Source organism: Trichosurus vulpecula, chromosome 2 (genome assembly GCF_011100635.1).
Source record: "Trichosurus vulpecula isolate mTriVul1 chromosome 2, mTriVul1.pri, whole genome shotgun sequence".
Classification (NCBI taxonomy): domain Eukaryota; kingdom Metazoa; phylum Chordata; class Mammalia; order Diprotodontia; family Phalangeridae; genus Trichosurus; species Trichosurus vulpecula.
In genome coordinates this window covers 11,977,807-12,002,932 of record NC_050574.1, presented here as the reverse complement: position 1 = coordinate 12,002,932, position 25,126 = coordinate 11,977,807, and the positions used below count along the sequence as shown (strand labels likewise).

The 25,126-nt window shown below is 42.5% G+C and overlaps 1 protein-coding gene across 1 annotated transcript in view; it reads right to left on the bottom strand.

The window, feature by feature from the left end:
* Positions 1–1,935: 1,935 nt before the first annotated feature.
* LOC118839274 (zinc finger protein 260-like) overlaps positions 1,936–25,126 on the bottom strand; it is a 38,798-nt gene continuing 15,607 nt past the window's right edge. Inside the window, exons 4-6 of the mRNA XM_036746723.1 lie at positions 12,359–12,485; positions 6,701–6,796; positions 1,936–4,756 (exon numbers count right to left, since the gene is read on the bottom strand). Coding sequence (XP_036602618.1) covers positions 2,859–4,756; positions 6,701–6,796; positions 12,359–12,485 — 2,121 coding nt within the window. The 3' untranslated portion in view covers positions 1,936–2,858. The remainder of the gene's footprint in view (positions 4,757–6,700; positions 6,797–12,358; positions 12,486–25,126) is intronic.

Below are 25,126 nucleotides of genomic sequence, written 5' to 3'. Positions count from 1 at the left end.
TGAGGGAGCAAACCTGGCCTCCTCTGTATAACTGAGTTATTTTGGATGACACAGGCCTGATGGGAGGGGTGGGGTTGCCTCTTGGGTAGTCCCAAGCACCCAATTCCTTCCAGGGGAGCCCCAATCACTTTGTGTAGTACTCTAAATCTGAGGGACCATATACATCCCAAGGATTATGTAATCCTGTGGTGGGCTTCTCCGGGAATGACTTCTTTTAGGTCTATGCTTTTGCATGAGTCAAGACAGACCCCTTCAAAATTATACCACACACACAAGTGTATCTGTGGGGATGATTTATTTGTTTGCTATTTATGTTATTTTGTATTCCATCTTAATTAGATATTCATTCTAATTGATTTTCCTCATTTTTATTTTTTTCTGGAGTTCGGGACAAACCTTTACAAGCACCAAAGCAGGTGTGAACCCAGACAAACTTTATTCGATTATGCATTGTGAGTGATTGTAAGTGGCAAGGCCACCCAGTTGTGGGAGGTCTGGACCCTCACAAAGTATTGCTCATTTTGGGCATGTCTAAATGCCATACTTGTGAATCTTACAGGAAGATATGTCACTCTGAAAGTACTCCAAAAGAAGGAAACTGCTGTATTTCCTGATGATCTGTTGGGCATCATGTAGTCTTCCCCGATATCCAGAATTGGGAACATGGGCAATGTTGTTGGAAGTCACCCTTGTTAGATCTTCAGGGAATGCAAATTTGCATCGGGGAGGCATGTGTTACTCTGAAATCTTGGGCTACTTAACAGAAGATGACATATTTTGGACTCTTAGCCTATGTGTTAAGTGCAAATGTGTTCACTGGTTGGTTGAGTCCTGATATTTTGGTATGATTTTGCAATGATACAATCAAGAGAGGCTGCTTGGTGCAGTGAAGTGATGGCGTCAGTCAAGAAGGCTTGGGGTTAAGTGCCAGCTCTAACCCTCGGCAAGTCACCTAACATCTGAGTTCCCTAGACAACTCTGAGTTGGAGGGAAGGCAATGCGCCATGGGTAGAGGAGGTGAATCCACTCTACAAGGGAAATCACAGACCCAATCCCTAGGCCATAACTGGGTCAGACTACCCCATATACAAGCTGTACCATGGCCCTGTACAAGATCTTCCAGAGGTCTGGAGAGAGATCAAGGGAGACCCGAGCACAGACAGGAGACTCCACACCCAAAAACAGACCCTGGCCATCTCCAGTATAAAGTTAACCAATGCCAGCACAGCCATCTGGAGCAGGCCTGAGTTCTTGGACCCAGCTTCCACTCGTGCCTGGAAAATTGTCTGGACTGTGCAGCTCTGATGGGCAAAGCTAATTCCTAACCTACAAGAAATACTTTGCTTCCCTTCCCTCTCCAAACCACAGGGTGTGAGTTCAAATTTGGCCTCGGACACTAACTAGTGGTATGACCCTGGGCAAATGACTTAACTCCCCTGCCTCAGTTTCCTCAACTGTAAAATGGGATAATAATAGGACTTATGTCTCAGAGTTGCTGTGAGGATCAAATGAGATCATATTTGTAAAGCGCTTAGTACAGTGCCTTACACATAGTAGGTGCTTTATAAACACTTATTTTCCTCTTTTCCTTACCACAACTGTTGTCCTCAGGGAGGCCAGTTTCTCCAGGCCCAGGACAACTTCCCATTTCATTTACTCTGCCTCCCATTGAGAATGAAGATCCACAACACTTCCACCTCTGAGATGCTCTTCCAGAACATAGCTGAGGTCTACACTGTCTTTATCTTAGCTTCTCTGACTAAAACATGAGAAAACTTGAGGATGATTCACAAAGATGGAACTATGTGTACTGGCCAACATCTACCAAGTGCAATGCATGTGAACAAGGCTTTCATATGCTGTGGAGCTGGACATATACCTACCTCAGGGAAAATCAATCTATTTAAGGCTTATCAATTATCTACGTATTTTATTTATTCCCTCACAAAAATGCCATTTAAGTTTGGATACCAAAATTTCAGTAAGTTCACCTTTCATTTTCAAGAAAGCACAGTGTATTAGGAAGCTTTATTTTGCTTTATTTGTGCCCCTTTTACAGCACCATGATTTCCTTATCTACCTTTTCCCACCCTCACCCTCCCAGAACCCTCCCTCGTAACAAAGAAAAAAAAGTTAAATCAGCATTGTGTCAGACAGCACATGCAACATTCCATGCCTGTTGTTTCCCGACTCTCAAAGGGAAGTACGCGTCATCGTATGTTGTCTGGAACCAAGAGTGCTTATTGTGTTTAATCAGAGTTCGGCTACCTTTTAGTGTGGCTCCCATGTATGTCATGGTAGTCATGCTGTATGTTGTTCACCTGGATCTGTTGTGTTCTGCATTAGTTCACATGGGTAATAGGGTCTTAGGTTTAGATCTGCAAGTGACCTTAGAGGTCCATGTTTCTCAGAGATCTTATTTTAAGACTTTTAGCCCTATGCATTTCCTTTTTAGGAGGGCATAAATCAACTACCACTTAATGGCAGTAGAGTATTGCAGGAAAGAGATGACTATTTTTCTTTCTCGGTTTCATGTACCAATTGTTGTCTTAAATTTTATTTAATGTAAGCTTCTTGAGAGCAGGGATGGCTTCATTCTTTGTATTCATATTTCTGGTGCATGGAATGGGTGCTTAATAAATATTTGTTGATCAATAAATGACAAATATGACTAAAGCTTTTTTAATTTCTATTTTGAAAGCTGTGTTGAGGAATAAACTACACTTGAAGGCCTTCTAACACTCATTACATTGATAACTTTTGTAATATTTATAACTTTTCTATCACAGTAGGAATTCTTGGTTGTTGAGTGATTATGCATCTGCAATGACTGGAAGCCTTTCTTACAAGCTCTGTTCTTAAGGTTTCTCTCCAGAATGAATTTTCTGGTGTTGAATACACTGTATCTTCTGGATGAAGCCTTTTCCACATTCATCACATTTGTAGGGTTTCTCCCCAGTATGTGTTTTCTGATGGCGGGTAAGAGACATACTCTGGCTAAACACTTTCCCACATTCACTACATTTAAAGGGTTTTTCCCCAGTATGAGTTCTCTGGTGTCTAGTAAGGAATATATTTTGGCTAAATGCTTTGCCACATTCATTACATTTATAGGGTTTCTCTCCAGTGTGAATTCTCTGATGCAGAGTAAGGCTACAGCTATGACTGAAGGCCTTTCCACATTCCCTACATGTGTAGGGTTTCTCTCCAGTATGAGTTCTTTTATGAGAAATTAGTGCTGAGCACTGCCTGAAAGTCTTACCACATTCATCACATTTATAGGGTTTCTCTCCAGTATGAGTTCTCTGATGCTGTGTTAGGTAAACTTTCTGTTTGAAGGCTTTTCCACATTCATCACATTTATAGGGCTTTTCTCCAGTATGAATTCTCTGATGATGAGTAAGGCCAGCACAGTGAGTGAAAGCTTTCCCACATTCATTACATTTGTAAGGTTTCTCTCCGGTATGAATTCTCTGATGCTGAGTAACCTGGTTTGTGTGGCGGAAGGCCTTTCCACAAACATTACATTTACAAGGTTTCTCTCCAGTATGAATTCTCTGATGTAAAGCAAGGACTGCGGTATCGTTAAAAGATTTTCCACATTCACCACATATATGGGGCTTCTCCCCAGTGTGAATCCTCTGATGTCGAGTAAGATACAGACTCCGGCCAAATGCTTTTCCACATTCAGTACATTTATAGGGTTTCTCTCCAGCATGGCTTCTCTGATGCTGAGTAAGACTTCCTTGCTGTGTAAAGGTTTGCCCACATTCATTGCATTCATAGGGTTTCTCTCCAGTATGTATCTTCTGATGCCGAATAAGGTACTGACTCAGGCTGAAGGCTTTGCCACACTCACTACATTTATAACGTTTCTCAGTGGTATGAATTTGCTGGTGTTGAATAAGGTATTGACTCAGGCTGAAGGCTTTGCCACACTCATTACAATGATAGGGTTTTTCTGCAGTATGAATTCTCTGATGTACATTGAGTGATGAGCTGTCACTGAAGCATTTACCACAATGATTACATTTAAAGGGCTTCTCTTCACTATGTAGTGTTTTGTGTCGAATGAGGTGAATTTTCTGCCTGAAGGCTTTTCCACATTCATTACAATTATATGGTTTCTCTCCAGTGTGAATTCTCTGGTGCTGAATAAGGTGCATGCTCTGTCTGAAGAATTTTCCACATTCACCACATTTATAGACTTTGTGTCCAGCATGATTTATCTGAGGTTGAATAAGGTGCTTCTTTTGTTGGAAGGCTTTGCCAAATTTGTCAATATCAGAGATTCTCACCATAGGAGGTATTTTATTGTACTGAATAAGGTGTGAGTCAGAATTGGAAGCTTTACTGTATTCATATTTATAAGGCTTCAACCCTGGGGAAATTCCATTATATTTAATGAGTTCTGAATACTGTTTAAAGCCATTTCCATCTGTATCATATTGATGAAGACTCCTTTTTGTAGCAATATTCTGCTGTGCAACAAGAAATGACATTTGTCCAAAATTCCTCCCAAAATTATCTGCTTGGCTTCTCATCTCACTGGGTACTTTCTTGGGGATGACCATTACTTCCCTTGACTCTTTCTCTTGACCCCTGCGTTGCTTCTTGAACTTCCCATCATAGTTCCACACTGGTCCCAAGGGACAATCCCAGGGATCATCACTCTTTAATTTTTCTGGCAATGACTCTTCCATATACATTCCCCGTTTTGAAAAGGCCTCCTTGATCTCAGGCTTCATTTCCCAATCTGAAAGGAGGGAAAAAAAAAAAAAAATATATATATATATATATATATATATATATATATATATATATATATATATATATATATATATATATATACACACACACATATGTGTATGTGTATATATGTATGTATATATACATATGTGTATATATGTATGTATATATGTATATGTATGTATGTATGTGTGTGTACATGCACACATATATATGCTCCCTTTTCTTTGTGCCAAGAGGGAAGAAACGAGACCTCACATTTCAACAGATATTTATTAAGAACTAATGAAACCAGTGAGGAATGGTGAACAATGGGACCTTACTCAGGCAGTGAATATCAATGTCTGTGAAGGGATATCAACAAGAAATCTGGCAAATAAAATGAACATGAGACAGTGCATTGACTTTGTTCAGTCATTAGAGACTGGGGAGAAGTTCCCCAACTATATAGATGAAGGCAGGCTTCCCACCTTCTAGAAGAATCCTGATACAATGGTGCAGAAGGGGGACCTGGATCACAGCACAAGTTAAAGCAGCCTTGAAGTCTGCTTTGGGAACAAAGGAAGGGAGCCAGTCTTGCTGAGTAGAGCCCTGCATTAGGTATTTCCTCTGGTGGATTCTATGAGACCCTTGGTTTCTGAACTGCTCTTTCTACTACATTCTAGAAGGTACCAGTATACAGTATGTGCTTGGCACAACACAATATTTGTAGATTTAAAGGGATAGAACACATACTAAGGATTCAATAATTTCCAAATGATAAAGTACCAAAAGGACAAAGATTGAGGAGAGGTCAACCGGAAAGGTGGGAAGGTAGTGGTTGTCCCTGGTGTTAGAGTTGATGGACCAAAGGATCATGGATCATAGAGAGGCCACTGAGTGCTATCCCCTCATCTTACAGATGAGGAAATGTAGACCCAGATTGATCAGGCAGTCAATCAACAAGCATCAGGAACTGTGCTAAGCACTAAGAATACAAAGAAAGACAAAAGACAGTCCCTGCTCTCAAGGAGCTTCCAGAGCTTATGTGACCTGCCCAGGGTCACAGGGCTAGTGAGTGTCAAAGGTAGGACCTGAACTCAGGTTCTCCTGACTCTAAGTCTTGTGCTTCCTCTCGATAAGGATAATGGGAAATATCAAAGGACCAAGAGGGACTCATGACGGCACTTTGGGATAAAACCCAGACCCTTATCCTTTCCTTCCTAGACAGCTGGAATAGGCTATTGGCCCTGCCTCCTCTCTCTAGCTTCGAGAGCCCTTCACAATAGACTTTTCCCTTTCTACTCTTCTTCTTCTGTTCCCTTTCATGTCCACTTCAATGCTCCAGAAACACTGGCCTTCTTGCTGTTTCTCAGACATGCTTGGAAACTCTCCAGCCTCATCTCTCATTCCTACTTTCCTTCAGGTTGCTTGAATGTTGTTTCCCCCTTTAGACTATGAGCTTTTTAAGGGCAGAGATCATCATTTTGCCTTTCTTTATAATCCCATCACTTTAGCAAAGTGCCTGGATATTTAATAAATGCTTGTTGACTGACTGACTTCAAAGCTAGTGCTGTTCCTACTGTATGGTGCTGCTTTTCAAGGGAAGAATGTCTCCAGGGAGCAGAAAGGACTGGGATTCTGAGTATAGATGGAAGGGTTAGCCTGAAAAACAAGGAAGGACACCTCCTAACCTTGGACTAGAGAGAACATGGGGAGAGATGTCAGGAACACAGCTGCATGGTAAAGGATGGATGGTCTCAGTACATTGTTGAAGAAACAAGAAAAGGCTGGAGACAAAGTGCCATTTCAGAACTGATGCCCAGCAGTGTCCCCCTTTCTCCACAGGCCTGAGGGCAGAGGGAGGGTTTTGACGGATGTTTCTTGTCTGTAATTTCAGAAATGGTTTTCCTGACTTAGCAGCAGAGCTGTTGTTCTGGTAATTTCCACCTGCTGGTTTTCTTTCACTTACCTGGACAGGAGGGTCTGAGGACTTTGTTGTCCAATGTCCAAGGTGCTTCTGCTCGCTCCAACCTGGTGATCACATCTGGCTTAAAAACCTGGAGCCCTGCTCATAGAAAAGGAAAGCGCAAAATGCCTAGAGCATGGTCATGCAGAATTCAATCCCACCTACTCCTGGGAAGAGGGCTAAGTCAGGAAGGGGAGGGCAGCAGGGCACAGAGCGCCTCAGAAGTAGGCTTCCAATTACACTGCTAAGAAACAAGATTGCAGAATGGATCGGGGATCAGACAATTACTTCACTTGATCCATCCTGCTACGTAGGGACCATCTTCAACAATCCATCTCTTTAAGCATTGCGCTAGTCCTTGAAAGAGGATGCTGTCCATATACTCTATAATCCAGCTACACTGGCCAGTTGCTTTTCCTCTGACAGGACACTTCATGTCCCTCCCCTGTGTCTTCGCGCTGGCTGTCCCCCAGGCCTGAAATGCCCCTTACTTTTCCTGGTTTCTTTTTGAGACTCAGCTCAAGTCTCTCCTCTCACAGGACCCCTTTCCTGGCCCTCACTCAACCCCAACCCGCTCGTGCCTTCCCTGTGAGATTACTTTTTACCCACTCTGCGTGTATCTTGTGTATACCTTGTCATTTACATTTTCTCTCCCCTATTAGTCTTTGGTTTTGTCTTTCTTTGTATCCTCAGTGGTTAGTACATTGCCTGGCACATAGCACTTAATAAGAGTTTATTGGCTGAGGATATGGGAGTGTATTGGGGATCGGATGGGCTCTTAGCACTTGTTTGGCCAAGCGCCCTTGAAGAGTTTGGCCTTTGTTTCCTTTGATTAATTCAGTGTCTTTGATTGAGTCTTACTAGGTGCTAAGCCCCAGGCCCAAACCCCTATCTACTAGGTGCTAAGTCTATGTGGGTGTGAATTGGTAACTAAGGTGGGGCTCCAGGTGGGGCCAATGAAGGGAGGTGCTAACACCAGAGCCAATCATAGGAGCCTAAGTTCTGGTCGCTCAGATGATGTTTGATGACATTTGAAACTGTATAAAAAGGGAGAACAGAACTATTTGCTTAGGGCTGTCACTCTTGGTGGCTCAGTGATATGGAGACTCCAGGCAGCTGTAGCTAAGAGCCCTCCAGCTCGTAAACTGGATGCTGGGACTTTGTTAAACTCTGGTAACTATGTATTGGGATTTGAGTCAGACGAGGTCTGTCTGTTGATGTTTGTAATTTTTTTGTATTTGCTCTGAAGTTCAGGGTGCTGGCTTTTTCCCCTGAACTAAGTGAATGATATTTGTATGCTGGATTAAAATAAGCTTGTTAACCCCTTAAAGTTGCTTTCCTTAGTAAAGCAGATCAAAAGAACCTGAGCTTGCAGCATTCTGTGAGCTGGTTGTTGTTGGTTTTACACCCCCCACAGCAGCTGCTGGCCGGATTGTTGAAACAGGGAGGTTTAGGCCCAGACCACTCTCAGGCTGCCAATTCCCAATAGTATAAGCAAAGATCTTTCCCCTGGGAACACTGTGCAGAAACACTCTTGTCTCTTGCCTCCCTCTTCTGCCCAAGGCCACACTTCAAAACCCTGCGAGGTTATCCCTCATTTTCTCCTCCTCTGCTTTAGTTTCTGGGGAAGAAGTGGGCTTCCTCCTTGCCAGAGCTAACCTCTCTACTTCCTGGTGTCCCACTTCCACTGGGCACTTGTACTGTCAATCATACCTTCTCACTTTCATCTTCAACCTCTCCCTACCGCTACTCCTTCTTTGTTAGGCAGAAACATACCCAGGCCTGCTGGGTCCTTAAGAAATCTTCACTTGGCCATGCTGCCCATTCAAGATGCCATTTCCATCATAGAGATGGTTGTCTAGATCAATTCCCTCTACTTCCTAACCCCTTGCATTCTGGCTTCCAGTTGTACAGAAACTTTCTTCCAGGTTACCAATGATCTTATCACTGTTATTCAAGTCTTTGTACCCCTTGCCCTCTAGCTCAGGCCTGCACAACCTGTGGAACTGTGTGTAGAGGAAAACATCCTTGACATTTTTCAAGGGCTGCCCAAAATCCTTTGATATGCCTGTGGGCCACAGGCTGTGCAGGCCTGCTCTAGCTCATGACCACCTTCTTTTCCCATATGTTCTTTCCTCCCTAGGTATCTATGGAATTGTTCTTTCTTCCCTCTCCTAGTCAGTCACGAAGCATTCATTAAGTGCTTATTATGTGCCAAATATTGTGCTAAGAATAGATAGAAAGGCCTCAGTGAACTCACACAAGGTATACACAAGGTATACACAAGATAGATACAGACTAGATAGAAGGTTATCCCCGAGGGAAGATGCTGGTAGCTGGGAGGCCTGGGAAAAGCCTCCTGCAGAAGGCAGGGTTTGAGCTGAGCCTTGAAGAAAGCCAGTACAACACAGAGGCAGAGGTGAGGGGGTGGAGCGTTTCCCCCTAGAGAAAGGCATGGAGATGGGAAATGGAATGTTGTGTGTGAGGAACTGCAAGTCGATCGGGCAGCTTGTGCTCCCAGAGCACAAGGGAAGGATCAGAAGCATGGGAAGGTGGGAAGGAGCTAGGCTGGGAAGGATGGCTTTTCCGACTGTTCCTTCTTTCATGGAGATTCGTCCATCCCTCACCAGCTTAGCAGTCTCCTTCTAAAGCTCTGTTCTGGGCCCTCTTCTCTCTACACTACTAGCTCTTAATCTTTTTGGTGTCATGCATTTGTTGGGCAGTCTGGTGAAGCCTGTGGACCCTTTCCCAGAATAAGGATTGTTGCCTTCACTTATAATTAAAGTAAATGCTGAATTTTAGTTAGATTAGTGGAAAAAAAATGCAATTTGGTTCTCATCCAAATTCACAGACCCCCAGGTTAAGGACCTGTGTAATAAAAGCTAATATTAATGAGAACAAAAATGATATTTACATGTTGCTTTAAGATTTGTAAGTGTTTAATAAATATTATCTCATTTGATCCTTATAAGAGCTCTAGGAGCTAGATGTCATTATTATTATCCCCATATTTACAGATAAGGAAATTGAGGCAGCAGAGGGAACTGACTTACCCAGGGTCACCCAGCTAGCATGTATCAGACACTGGATTTGAACTCAGATCTTCCTGACTCTAAGTGCACCATTCTATTCATTGCCTCTCCACAGTCTTTAGATGATCTCATTAGCTCCCATGCATTTCATTATCTCCTCTGATATAGTAACTCCCCAATTCATACATAGTGATAATACTGCCACCTGGACATCATATGGAGTATTTAAACTCAACATATCTCAGATGGAACTCATTTCTACCTTCTGAGACACAGTGTAGCAGAGGGGATGGAATGATGGACGTGGAATAGGGAAGACCTGGATGGATGGGAGAAGGGAGAGATGAGAGGCAGGAAGACTAGTTGTGGTAATGAGGATCTGAAGGAGGCTGTGTGTGTTGAGGAGGGAATGGATGGGACAGGGATTAGGGAGGTACAACTGACAAGACTTGCCCATGATTGGATGGGGGGGATCACATGACTCAGAAGTCATCCACCTGGGTGACTGGAAGGATGGGGGTCCCCTCAATGGCAACAAGGCCATTACAGAATGGGGAGAGATAATGAATTCTGTTGTATTTGTTTTGAGTGTGAGATGTCTGGGTGGAGATTTCCTACAGGCATAAGAATGTGTGACTGGAGTTTAGGAAAGGGAATGGGCCTGGAAACAGAGATCTGGAAATGATCGGCAAAGAGATGTATACTTGAAGGCATGAGCTACCTTCAAGTCTAGAAGGGGCTATTATGTGGAAGAGGGCTGAGTTTCTTCACCTCGGCCTTAGATAGCAGAGGGACAATGGGTAGAAGCTGCAAAAAAGCACATTTAGACTTGATTCTAAAGAAAAACTTCCTAAAATAGAGCTTCTTTAAAAGTAGGAGAGGTTGAGCCTGGAGGCAGTATGGTCCCTTCACAAGAGACTTCAAGCAAAGAGGATGACCATTCAGGGTGGAGGGGATTTTTCCCAGTGTACGTTAGAACAGATGGCCATTGAGGACCTCTCTGTAGCCAGAATGGACTTTGTTTTCTTTGAATGACTCAGCTCGCCTCGTTGAGCTTCCCTGGACGCTGGGGCTTGCTCTTCCAGGGCAGGACCAGAGCTTCCAGTGTGATGAGTCGTGGGGCTGGCTGAGGGGAAGTGTGTTAACGTGGTCTACGCTAGGGGGAAGGGCCAAGTCAAGAACCAATCGGCCCTGGTCGTTCAGGCGGCGCTTGATGATGTCAAAAACTCTATAAGAGGGGAGAGGACAGCTTGAAGATCCTCCTTTCCTTTTCCGGTTGGAGCCAGAGACACCTACAGCCGAAGCTGAGCTGCCGGTAGCAGAGCTGACTAGAGGCTAGTGGGTAATCTTCTTACCGTACAGGGGAAGCATGTATACGATTTTGTCTTATACCATCTCGCTTCTCTGTGGCCTTCTGGTTACCCTTGTAAGGCGGACTTTTTGGGCCTGGAAGCTTTTGATGAAAATATCAAAATGGGGACGCTGGTTTGTGGGCTTGTTATTGTGGAGTGTAAATACATGCTTTAGTTCTCCTGCCTTCTGCCTAGAGAATTCCTTATATCCTGCGGTTCCGGACCTTTTAGGCACATATGACATTCTCTTTGAAATCATAAATTCTGCCTTCCTAATATACTCTCCTATCTTGAAATTCTGTATTTTTTTAAAAAAATTTTAATTTCACTTTTGTTAAAGTGTGTAAAGTGATGCTTATTCCCACACCCTAAGTTTTTGCTTCTCCAGTTTCTTCTGGGATTATCTTTTTCTTTGGAGTAACCTTTTCTTTTGCCCTTCTCTGGAAGCATCACGTCAGTGTGGCAAGGGGTGCCCATAGATACACTGATTCTCTCATACATGTCTCTGTGTAGTTAGGGGGCTTTGGTGACCAGCGTCTGCTCAAGGATGAGAGAAGCCACATCAAAACCTTGAAGTTCTATGTTTCTGAGCCTGTGCTGCAAGAACTCAGCATTCTTTTAGGGCCAACGGGTCTGTGTTTGGCCCCACTGGTTGGCCTGGGCTCAATACTACCAATACATCATTATGCCAATGAAAAAGAACAAACGGTTTCCTTAATGAAACCTCTTTCAAGCACTTGGTAACTGTGGGGACACGCTGCTGTTGCTAGTTTGGAAGTTTCAGGTGTGCCTGAGGTGGGCTCAGAGATCTGAAGTCCATACTTGCATGATTTTGTGAGGTTCTCCACGTTGAGCAAGTACCAAACCATTTTAAATGATTGCCTATGCAAGAGCTTCTGGGAAACCACTTGGATAAGGTTCTAGAACCCTCGCTGCTGCCTCTTAGTATCCCTGGTGGCCTTCAAAGCTTAGCTCATATGTCAACTCTCCCATGCCTCCTATTATCTTGCATTTACTTCTCAGTGAATATGTTCAAACCCACACATTGAATGTAAGCTTCTCCTGGGGAATGACTTTTGATTTTTTTTTTTCTGAGTCCCTAGAGCCTCAGATGGTGTCTGGTACATACTAGGTGCTTAACAAATGAGTGTTGAAATATTAACATCCCCGCTCAGCAAGAAAGTCAGATCCCTTTTCCCACCCCAGACTTTAGAAAATGAAAAAAGGAAGATGTCCAATGTGGAACATTCTTTGTCTTTGGAGAAAACCATCCTTACCCAAGGAGACCAGGTTCCTGTAGTTCTCCAGCATCACATCCCTGTACAAGTTCTTCTGAGCAGGGTCCAGTTGTCCCCACTCTTCCCGAGTAAAGTCCACGGAAACATCCTTGAAAGTGACTGATTCCTGAAACATCAAACATATTCCTATTTATTCGGGGCTCCTTCTGCCCCCAAACGATGTGGGGAGAGGTAAAGGTAGAAGCAAGATAAGGACAGTTACCAGGGTCCTGAGTGAACTTTGGCCACTTTGGAACTGCTGTGCTTTGCGCTAAACTTTGTAGCATGTAGCTAGTACTGGTTTATTCTGCAACCCCACACCCCAGACCCCTCATCGTCCAATGGGAATCCCAAGAAATCACCTCCTTCACTTATTAAACCCCTCATCTAAGTGAATAATTCAAGCAAGATACATCTTGAAATTAGACACACGACACCATTGTCACAGTTCACAGTCCAAATGTTAATTTTTCATCACACGTAATCACTGTCATAATGTTATAGGATTTGTAAATCAGGAAACAACCTTAGACACCATCTAGTTTCAGAATCACTGAGGCCAGCCAGTCAGTATCTGCCACGACTCGCCCTACCACGTCTGGTTCTGTGGCTTCTACAGCTCCCTCTTCCTATACAGTATATGAAGGTCTGCTTGTTATTTAGGATTATTGTCACTGTACTGCTAACCTTGTGTGAAGATGAAGGAGACTGCTCCCCCCAAATGGGCATATACATACCTATGTGAATATCCATGACCTCATGCCCTTTTGGGTATGAAATAGAATTTTCCCCTTGACAGTTATGATTGCATATCTCCCTCCCCTGCTGAAATCCATCCCTATATCAACAGTAATGCTTCCATGCCCCTTCGTGTGCCAAATGAAGTGTCATCCACAAAAGGGCACGGAGGCATCCCCTTGATAGTTATATTGCAGGACCCCTCCCCCTTTGAAAATCCAATCTTGTATGAATGTGAGAAATCTCAAGAGCAAACTGCAATCTCCGTGTTGAAGGGACCTGTTGTCATTGCTTGTTACTTAGCTGGAAACAGGGCTCGAGGTTGTTTCTTTGGCAAAAACTGAGTAATTAGAGACAAGGGAACTCGGCTAGTTTGAAAATTGAATTTCAGAATTAATGTTGACTGCAGACTTTTTGTTTCCTGCAGACCTAGGCAGTTTATTGATCCTCTCTGCTGTTCTCCATATCTATAGACCTAAGATCCTTCTTTGTCTCTAAAACTCAGACTTAGTAAACAATGCTCATTTTGGGCCCTGGTGGAAGAGCTTTTTATGATACTTTGCTTTCTGGGATGACTGGCAGTGTTGTTCTCAAATCCCTTAGTTTAAGAGGCCTCGAACAGTGACATGGAATATTAGCAATCCAATCCTATGCCTGCCATCCCCGTGTAGGCTAATCTGTTACATATAATCACTGGGAAACTTCCACCAAGGAGGCCTAACTAAAAGTCATAAATGAAGGTCATTATGTATAAGAAGAGAAAGGATGGGTGCAACCTTTGACGGGGCCACCCACCACAAACTGCTCTGAGAACATGGGAGTCATGTGACCCACATGATGGGTGTGAAACCCAACCTATAGACACAACAAGATCCCATGGTCTGAGGAGGAGGCCGCCCTCCCTTAGCTGCTGTTAAAAAAATGTCCTTCAATAAATTTCACTGGGATTCTGAAGTTTTGTGGTCTCCTTTGGTGTAGCTGCTGACATTACAAAATCGTCCATTTAGGGAACATCTGCTGCTAAATGGTGGGAGCCATTGATAGGAGAACTTGGGCACCTCTTCATTTCAAAAGCCCCTACGAGCTTCCTTCACTGTCACATACTAACTAATCTATTATTTCTGCTACATACAAAGCTTTACAAGTAGATAATCTTATGCTGTTTAATAAAATATACTTTCTAGCAGTAGCTATTTGGGATTTAATAATTTACCCAAATAATTGACCTTTAACCACCTCCTATATTCTGATCAGTTGCTACAAAAGTCCCTAAAAATTACTTCCCTCCAAGGTACACTCATAGTGATGGGGTGCTTGTGCTTAGATCCAGTTTCTAACATTACATTTCTCCTTAGCTTCTGCTTGGGTGCCTGTGCCTGGACCCCAATTCCAAAACCACATCCAGTTCTAAAATCACATCTCTCCCTAGCCTCAAAATACTGTCTCAGGCAATTTCTCTCCAGTTCAAGGGCAGCATGCCCTAGCAAAACACTTATCTCTCCTTCCAACACAGTAGCCAGCTATGCCTATACATTTGTTGGTCCGGACTCCCTGTGTACATGCTAAACTGGCTGTGCACTGGGTCATAACAATATTTACTACTTCCTGACCTATCATATGTATCCTAGACCTAGACATGTGTAAACTCCCTTACATTTATCTTGACTAACGACACATTGCTAGGAGCAGCCTGGGTATTCCCTGACGTTAGTTGACCTAGTGACCTTTCAGGCCTAAGACCACACCTCCATGTGGCCCCCCTTTGGACTATTTCCCAGTGAATTCTGGGTAAAACGCCTGCCCAGTGGATAGTAATTGTGCACATTCCTTTAAAAACTAACCATTCCCTAATCCCACCCCAAAACAACTAATTAGCATATTTGGCACATGTTTTACCCCAAAATATCCTATATAACCTAAAGCTGTTTCCCCTTTTAGATTGCAGGTTCCCTAAGAACTCTTGCCTGCTGTAAAGCATAACAATAAACTTTTGCCAACTTGACTTAAAGATTGCTTGGGTCTGAGAATTCATTCCAGGCGACCTTGCCCTGGGAACTTTAGTTTTGGGATTCCTGAATCCCTGGGTTTCTCTCTCAACAATAGTACTTTTTATCTATTTATAATTTTTAGAATTTTCTACTTTTGTTTTGGTCATAAATCTTGTTCCATCTGCCTTCCCAAACTAACTTAACTATATTTTTCCACCTGGATCTTACCATGGATAGGGACTGGACTGATACATGGCTATATGGAACTGTATGATATGTCTGAATGTGTGTATGTATGTGTGATACATGGAACTGGAAACTCCCTCCACCACTGCAAGTTGTCACCCTCCCTGCAACTTATAGAGACCTGCCCAAATCACTGAGAAGTTAAATGACTTGGCCAGGGTCACACAACCAGGATGTATCAGATGCAGGACCTGGGCCCAGGTGTTTCTGGCTAAATCTCTAGTCTTGGGCAGAGACTCCAGGGATGACTCTTTGAGCAATACATGGAGAAAAAGCATTCAACACCACTTAACTGAAACCAAGAGCCAATTTAATTTGCATATATCAGAAACAATGCCATTAAATTTATAAGAAAGAGAGGATATCTACTACTACTATTGTTTTTCAGAAGACATTGAAATGCTAGCAAGTGCCACTACTGAATGGGGGGAGGGACGTCCTGTGATCTTGATGTGCATATCCCCACGTTGTACCCCATTCAAACTTTCTTAGCCCACGCAATATCTATCTCTACTATTTCAAAGATCCTTCTCAGAAGGTCCACCCCAAAGGCCACTTTTGTGGGTCTTAGGGCAGCATGTGGAATGGCTGACCTGTACCCTTTGTTCTTGCTATTCGACTGGCCCACATCCTTTTCCACCAAAGATTCCTTGTGCCACTCTTCCCACCTAGGTCATCAGTGGAAAAACTACACTGCCTCCTTCCACCTACCATGCCACACTCCAATTCCCTTTGGGTCAACCACAATTTTGTTCTTCAGAATGTTGTATTTCAACATTCTTAAACATGCAGCTTGGCTTAGAGATGTTTGTGTTAAAAAGATGGCTTTTTTGCAAGGGATCATGGAAAGCACTAGACAATTTCCCAATTGCAACGTATCCCCATATTCTTGTAGGCTAATATCAGTGTCCATCAGCAGTACTGGTCTCAGACATCTGAACCAGCATGCTCATTCACTGGACAGGTCATCCAACTGCGTGCAGAGTCTGGACAACAGATATTTGGCATCCCTTAAATTGTTCCTGTCTGCCTTGTTGGGCTGATGTCTGGAGTAAGCAGGGATCTCACTGAAACAGTTTAACAGAGCCAGCACGATGTCCCTGGCAAGCAGTAGTACTTGAAGGGCCTCACCAGCCTAGCACAGGGCATTCCACAGGACAGTGCCAAGAACTCGGGGAAGCTTGTGTCTGTCTCTCTGTTTTATGCCTTGCTTTTGATGAATAATCAGAGGGTCACTGAACTGACCTTAACATATGCGTGAGAAACCCTTACACTTTCTGACTAGATTTTGTTCTATTAAGTCAAATTGTATTCAACAAACATTTATTAAGTGGCCACTGTGCACCACCTCTAGATGAGCCCATTGTTAAATTTTCAGAGCTAAGCATTTACACCTCAGAAATACAAATGCTACACCTTGAGGTTTGATTTATAGGCTACTGGCAGATCACTGAGACTTCGGAGAGTGTTAATGAAGATTAAAGTTAATGGTGTGTGCAAACATTTTCCCCCAGAGAGCCCATTGTTAAATACCTATCAGCACACCCCAGTATGGTTCTAGAAACATTGTTTGAGCTCAGGAGGGGTCCATTAGAAGGCCTGGAAGCTGGAAGGATGACAGTAACAACAACATTTAATAATAATAATTGGCATTTAGGCAGCCCTTTAACGGTTGCAGAGTGCTTTCCAGTCATTCTCTTATTTGAGTCTCACAAGATCTCGGTACCTGACAGACACTTCTAGGCACTAGAGCCAGTAAGACAAACATCCAACACAGCCCCTCCCCTCAAAGAGCTTCCATTCTACTGGAGGGATATAATGTACATGCAGATACAGAAATGAAGGGTAATCTGAGAAGGAAAAGAACTGAAAACCCGGAGATCAAGAAAGGCTCCATGCTGAGCTGAGCTGGGAGTGAACATGAAGAGTCTGAAAAGGGGAGATGAAGACGTGCATTCCAAACATGGGAAACAGCTGAGGGGATGGGGGTGCACTGGAGGGCGGGGTGCACTCTGGGAAATGACACAAGACCAATTGGGGCAACGGCCAGGGGCCAGCTTGTGGGACGGCACAAACGGCCTCCAAGGAACCAGGAAGAGCAGAGGAATGGACATTTAGACCCGTGCATTAGGAAGACTGTGTTGGCAATCATGGAGAGGGTGACCGGAGAGGGAGGGAAGGGACCAACCAGCAAGGTGGTGCGAGGGTCCAGTGGACAGGAGATAAAGGCCTCACTGGGACAGTGATCTGTGACTGGAAAAAGGGGGGTGGGAGAGAGGGCATGGAGGTGGGGGGAGGGGCAGTGAGAGGGAAGAGGAAAAGGGGACTTTGAGCTTGCAAACTTGAGTGAATGGAAAGGCAATAATAGTCAAGAACAACTTAGGCACATTTCCGTAGAGCGCATTATGCGCCAGGCACTGTGCTAAGAACTCTATCATTAGGATCTCATTTGATCCTCACAACAATGCTCAGAGGTAGTTGCTATCATCATCCCCATTTTACAGATGGGGAAAGGGAGGCAGACAAAGCTTAAATGACTTGAGCAGGGTCAGATAGCTGATGAGTGTCTAAAGTCACATTTGAACTCACTTCTTGACTCCAGGCTTGGCACTCTATCTGATACAGTTTGAGGGGGGTTCAGGGACCCTTCAAGGACCAGAGCGCTGGACAGCGTCCTCCGGAAGGAATTCATGGACTCAAGCATTCTTTAAGTCAAGGTGGTAATGATTTATTATGCTTTTCAGCGGGCAAGAGTTCTTAGGGAACCTGCAACCTTAGAGGGCTACAGTTAAAAATTTATATAGGTTATTCTGTAGTAAAAAATGTGCCAAGTATGCTAACTAGTTGAGGTGGGGCAGGATTAGGGAGTGATTAAGGAGGGGGGCTCAGTTCTTAAAGGAACATGTACTTTTTGTATCTACTGCACAGGTGTTTTACCCAGAGTTCACCAGGAAAAGCCCAAGGCGGGGGGCCACAGGGAGGTGTGGTTTCAAGTCTGCTGTGTCACTAAGTCAACTAGTGGTCAGGGCCGACCCATCAATGTCTTGTTTGACAAGCTAGATGTGGGGAGTATACATATGTCTAAAGTCTAGGATACACACAATGAGGAGTCCAGGATGCATATAATGAAGTAGGGAGGTTGGGACAGATAGTCCAGTGGATACTGAATATCTTTATGAGCTAGTACAAGGCCAGTTCAAAGTTCTTACTGATGCAGTTTGTTACTGTACCAGGGAAAGAGATAAGTGTCATGCTGGGAACCACTCATGAGTAAGTGCTAGGCATAGCGTCCTTGGGCTAGGGAGAAACTGCCACGGATAGTGATTTGAGGCTAGGGAAAAATGTGATCTCAGAATTTAGGTGCAAGCACAGGTACCCAAGCACCCCATCATATCCACTGTGCTACCTAGCTGCCAAAGGTGATAGGGCCATTACCAGAGAAAGGAAAGGGGTGTGTGTGTGTGTGTGTGTGTGTGTGTGTGTGTGTGTGGATTGGTCAGGGCCATGAAAATGTTAGTTTGAGACACCAAAAGAACAATTAGATCAAAATGCTGAGTAGGCACTTGGAGGCACAGAGTGTTCAAGAGAGAGGATAGAGTTGGTTGTGTATGTTGACTTAGGAGTCATTTGCATAGGCCCAAGAATTGAATCCCTGGAACTGGATGAGATCACTGAGATGGTGTGAAGAAAGAAGGTGGCATAGGACAAAGCAAGGGGAGGAAGTCACATTTATGGAGAAGTGAGTGAGTGGTAATTCAAATATTACTTAAAAATAAATAAATAATTTGAATGAACTTTTGCAGAAATTGAACCAGGAAAATGGTATACCCAATAACTGCATGATCTAAATGAAAATGTTATAAACACTTCAGACTTCTGATTTTGCACAATGTCTAAGAATCCTGGATCCCCAAAACTGGTGATAAATGCACTTCTCTCCTCTATGTGGCTAAGTGTTTGAATATGGGCACTAATTCTTCCATACTCTGCCTCCCTGCTACTGGGTTCAGTTTGTTTCTATTGGAAGTGTTCCCCAGCCCTGCTTAATTTTGGAACTTCCCTCTCTTAATTATTTCTGATTTATCCTGTGTACAGCTTGTTTGTACATATCTGTTTGCACGTTGTCTCCCTGGTTAGATTGTAAACTCCCCAATGACAGTGACCCCCCCCCTAGCTTCTTTTGTATTCCCAGGACTTAGCACAGGGCCTGGCTTATAGAGGGCACTTAATAAATGGTTATTGATTGATTGCTTCACTTAATTGTTTTCTGCTTATGAAAAAGGATTTTATGGGGTGGGGTTATTTGGAAATAACAGTGCCATTAAAAACAAAAATAAATTTAAAAATTAACTGAATTTTACAGTTTCTATTAATAGATAGAATTATTTATTTATAGTGGCTTTAATGCTGGCAAGCTAATTAAGAATGAAGGTATTTTATAATAGATAATTATAAAGCATTTAGCACAGTGCCTGGCACATAGTAAGTACAATATAAACTTGAGTTTCTATTGGTTATTATTATTTTTCCATTCACTCAAATTTGTGGACTTAGAGTAAGCATTTACTCTTCTTGTCCCTCTACCCCATATCGAGTCTGTTAAAGGGAATCAACAGTATGAATTATCAATTTGCTTGATTTCCAGTAATGTTCATTTTACATTCAAGAAAAAAATTCATAATTTTAAATAATACAGACAAATCCCTCAAAGTGTACACAATAAAAACCTGCACTTATTTGGCTCTTTCTTATCCCACCATCTGTTTATTCCCCCCCTTTGTTTGATAACTGTCAGAGATGAGTTACCAGACCTGCCAGTCTGGAGTGGGGATGAAGTATGACCACATAGAAATTTTTGCTTAAAATTCCATATAAAACAGGAAATTCCTTCATTCTTACATATGATTATTTCTCCAAAACAAAGAACATTAAAGGAATCTATCATTACCAAATGGAAATCTGCAGGAAGTATAATCTAAGCACAAAGGGAGATCACCAGTCAGGTAATAGCTTTCTACCATTATACACTAAAGTGAATCGGGCCAACACAAATCACCAGTCCTCAATCTTTAACTAAATCCAGTTGCACAGTCAGTCAAACAAATGGTCAGTAGACACTCAGTAAATACTAGGTTGAAACAATCTATTTCAGCTGACTTTTTAATAGGCTTGCTCAGCTCTCTGAATGAATTAACTGAATTTATATGCTTGGCTATTTTAAACAACATGGGAACACACAGTCTAAGAGAATTAACAAAACAATTACTTTTTATATGACTGTCCTTTGTTCTTGAAGAAGACCAAAATGACATCACTATGTTAGCTTCAAATTATAATGCCTCTGACTGTGGCTGATCAGACCAATATGAGCTCAGAATGTTCTACCACAGGTCTGGCACAAACAGTCTGTGTGAACATTTGGGGTGGATACTCTAAATTTGTACATCTTGCATTTCTTTTGAGCTATTTAAATTTTGCTTTGCTCATAGAGCACAGCACTTTCTCTGATGAGGGCACGCCATACTTTTTACTTGTCTATTAATAACTGGAGAGGCTTCATATGTAAACTCAGAAAAGTGAGTGATGAGAAATGGAAAATTATGGCTTCAGAAGCACATCTACTAATAATTTAAAAAAATTTAAACAATAACCTTTACATTGGGAGCTTATAACTAGACAGATCCTTCCCAATAAATCTATGCTGTTTGAGTTATGTTAAAGAATAATATCACGTAGCTTGGATTTGTGCCATTACTTCTATTTATGTAGTAGTGGGCCACAGAAACGAAACACTGGAATAATTTACTTTTATTGACCTAATTCACAAGGCTGAATTTAGTGAATAAGACAACATATTTTCAAATGATCAAACAGTTAACTTGTAAGACTCAATATATGTTTGAACTGGCTATCTATACGTTGCTAAAGTATGAACATTAACAGCAAAAGCCTCATGTTCAAATGTTCCATAGGCATGCCCACTACCACCTAACAGATTTACCCTGTGGGGCTATTCCCCTAATTACATATACAAAAGCCACTGCAGATGGCAAATCTTTGATGTTTTCCACCAAAGTCTCCCTTCTCTGGTGAGTTATTATGCATCTCTTTTAAGCGTCAACTTTGTCGAACTATTTTTGGCTTCTGGAAATAAGTGGACTTTAAACTGGCAGCTGGGTGGTAGAGAGGACACAGGGATTTAAACTTAGGAAGCCATTAATTTGAATCCAGCCTTGGGCACTTACTGGCTCTGTGACCCTTGGCAAGTGACTTAACCTCTATTAGGGTCAGGTTCTTCACCTGTAAAATGTGACTATTACCACCTACTTCCAAGGGTTCTTATGAGGATAAGGTAAGCTAAGATAATATTTGTAAAGCGCTTTGCAAACCTTAAATTGCTATATAAATGCTGGCTATTATAGGGGCAACCAGGTGATACAATGGATAGAGCACAGAACCGGGAGGAAAGAAGATGTGAGTTCAAATCAAGGCTCAGATACATGACAACTATGTGACCCTGGGCAAGTCACCTAGCCTCTGGGTCTCAGTTTCCTCAAGTGTAAAAGTGGGGATAATGATTATTGTACCCACCTCACAGAATTGTTTGAGGAACAAAACTCAGTTAATCTATACAAGGTGATGTACAAATCTTAACACATTACACAAATACTAAGTGTTAGTAGTAATAAATTGGTTAAACATCTTTTCTGAAAGCTTCAAACAGGTGTTTAACAATTTAGGTAGCTTAGGGAGTTTCTATGTCAAGCCTGAAAACTAGGAGGCTCTGTGGGGTAGAATTGCCTTATGTGACATCAGTGTTGTTACGATTCCAAACAGCTATCTAATTGAAGCCAAATCTGTAAGCATTGACCCTTTAAAAAGGAATTTCATACACATTTACGCTTACACTCCACTGAGAAGACAATGAAGCCCTCTGACAAAAGGAAAGTTGTATTTGGAAAAAGCACTGATTCATTTCTTCTGAAAAGGCCATGATGAGAATGTGCTTGCCCATCTGCATGGGTACAGTACAGTCTGCAACCCAGGTTTATCTTTTTCTCCACATCCAGTATTGAGATGGGTGAGGACTGATGCTTTAAGCTGTAGAAAGAAGCCAGTAACCCTCTCTTGAAAGAAACCCCAAAAAGAAAAGTCCGAGGAATGTCATATACAAAATCCCACGTTAAAGAAAAAAAATACTCCAAGTATTTAGCAAGATGCAGTTCAAGTTTAAAGGACCCCAATCAGGATCACACAAGACTTGGCAGCTTCTTTTTAAAATGATGGGGGATTTTGAAGCAGAACATTCCAAAAGGCTAAAGATAAAGATTTTGCAAGCAAGAACAACTTACCCCACAAAGTTGAGTGTAATCCTACAAAAGAAAAAAATGGGTCTATAATGGAATTGAGGACTTTCAAGCGGTTCGTATCCAAGAACCAGGGCTGAGTATGAACTTTGGAATAAAAGTATAAAAGTCAAGAAAAACACCAAAAGCTAAATTTATTGAGTATTTGGAAGTAGGTATATAGCAAGATATTAATGATCTAATGGGGAGACAGATCAAGCATCCTTTCATAACCTAAATATCTGGAAAGATTATTGAGGGCGTTAAATAAGAAAAATAGAGACAGGTAGGGGTGGATTTGTTCTGTTCTGGGGACTTGAAGGGTGGAATGGAAAGGGAGGGTGCTCTAATAGAGAAAGGAGGAAAAAGGGGGTGGAACCATCTATTTCTCATAATTGGGGTTCATGAGGAGAATATACAGATGCTTGTGCACTCAATGCAACCTCTGAACAAAGTATGGATCAATTCTCTGCTGCTTGTGCTAATTTTGGTCTAACAATTAACACCAAGAAAACACAGGTGCTCCATCAGCCACTGCCACACCATCCACATGTGGAACCATCAGTTAGAGCAAATGGAGAAGTTCTGAATGCTGTGGATAAGTTCACTTCCCTTGGTAGTGTACTTTCTAGGGATGTACGCATTGATGAGGTTGATGCATGCCTTGCCAGAGCTAGATCAGGGTTTGGGAGCTTCCGAAGGAAAGAATGGGAGAGAAGAGGTATTAGACTGATTACCAAACTGAAGGTCTACAGAGCTGTTATGCTAACCTCATTGTTGTATGTCTGTGAGACCTGGACAGTCTACCAGCATCATGCTAGGAAACTGAATCACTTCCATTTGAATTGCCTTAGGAAGATTCTGAAGATCACCTGGCAGGATAAGGTACCAGACATTGAGGTCCTTACTTGAATGAAAGTGTGAAGCATTCAAACTCTGCTTCAGAGAGTGCAACTCCAATGGCCTGGCCACACTGTTTGAATGCCAAATGTACTCTTGCCAAAAAGACTATTTTATGGAGAGCTCACACAGGGCAAACATTCACATGGTGGTCAGAAGAAGCAATACAAGGACATTTTCAAGGTCTCTCTCAAGAACTTTGGAATTGATTGTGTGACATGGGAGACACTGGCATAGGAGTGCTCAGCATGGTGTGCCCACATCAGAGAAGGTGCTGGGCTCTATGAGCAAAGCAGAATTGAAACAGCTCAAAGGAAATGCAGGATGCACAAGTTTGGAGTATCCACCCCAAATGTTCACATGGACTATTTGTGTTCCACCTGAGGTAGAGCACTCCAAGCTCGTACTGGTCTGATCAGCCACAGTCAGACATGTTGAAACTTGACTCTAGCACAGTGATGTCATTTTGGTCCTCTTTGAGAACCAACAACAACCAACAACCAATCTAATACGGAGGAAGGTATAGAGAGAGGGGATATTAGATGAGCCTCACTTATATGAAATAGACAAAGGAGGGTTGAACACACACAGGCACAAAAAGTATGTGAAGAAATCCACTGAATGCAACAAGAGATCAAGGGGGGAGGAGGGAAGAAGGGTTTAAGAGCAGCAATAATAATGGGGTGGGAAAAGTCACAAGGAAAACAAACTTCCTGATCCTGAAGTAGAGATTAAAAGGAAAAACCAAACAAACCCTAGAATCCACATTTGGGGAGGGTGGGATTTGCTGATGTCTAAAACTGGGAAATGGACAAAAGTAAAGACATCAATTACCAGTCTTTCTGGGGAGGTTAAGGCAAGGAAGAACAGTCACCAGACTGAAAGAAACAACAAGCCATGTTAGCCAACAAGCAACGGCAGCAGCCGAGGGTAACATTGACTTATGTTCAGTTATGAGGCATTATGATAGGTGGAGGAAGGTATAAGGGAGATTATCATCCCATAAAACAACCAAATAAATCTGATCAGAAAACAATTCTGCGAACAGCCAGGAATGAGACCTCTGGCAATCTGTTCTCATCAATAGACACAGAGAAGTCCCTGCATTTCGGTTCTAAGCCTTAAGCACCCCCAAATACCACATAAGGAGGTGGCAGTGGCATCTAAAAAGGTAAGTCAAGAAGACCGGCTGGAGCTGAGCAAAAATAGAAGAAACTGTTCCAGCATCAGCATAATTTTAAAGACCAGTGAGAGTCAATTTTTAAGATTTTTTCAGAGGGAAGGAATCCAGTTGATCATGGTATTATCATCAGTAGAAGACTACTGAAAAATCAACATGATAGTTCTGCTTGTATATTCTCTCATCTCTATAAAAATGAAGGGGCTGGATCTGGCAGCTTCTGAGGTCCCTATCAGCTCTAAATCTATTATTCAGGCATCAAATCTGTTCTTGATGAAAATGTACAAAGGATTATGGGGGATTTCATAGAGAATTTTCTGAAGTAGGCTGAATCCTCTAGGTCAAGCAACTGATAAGTAATGGAGAACAG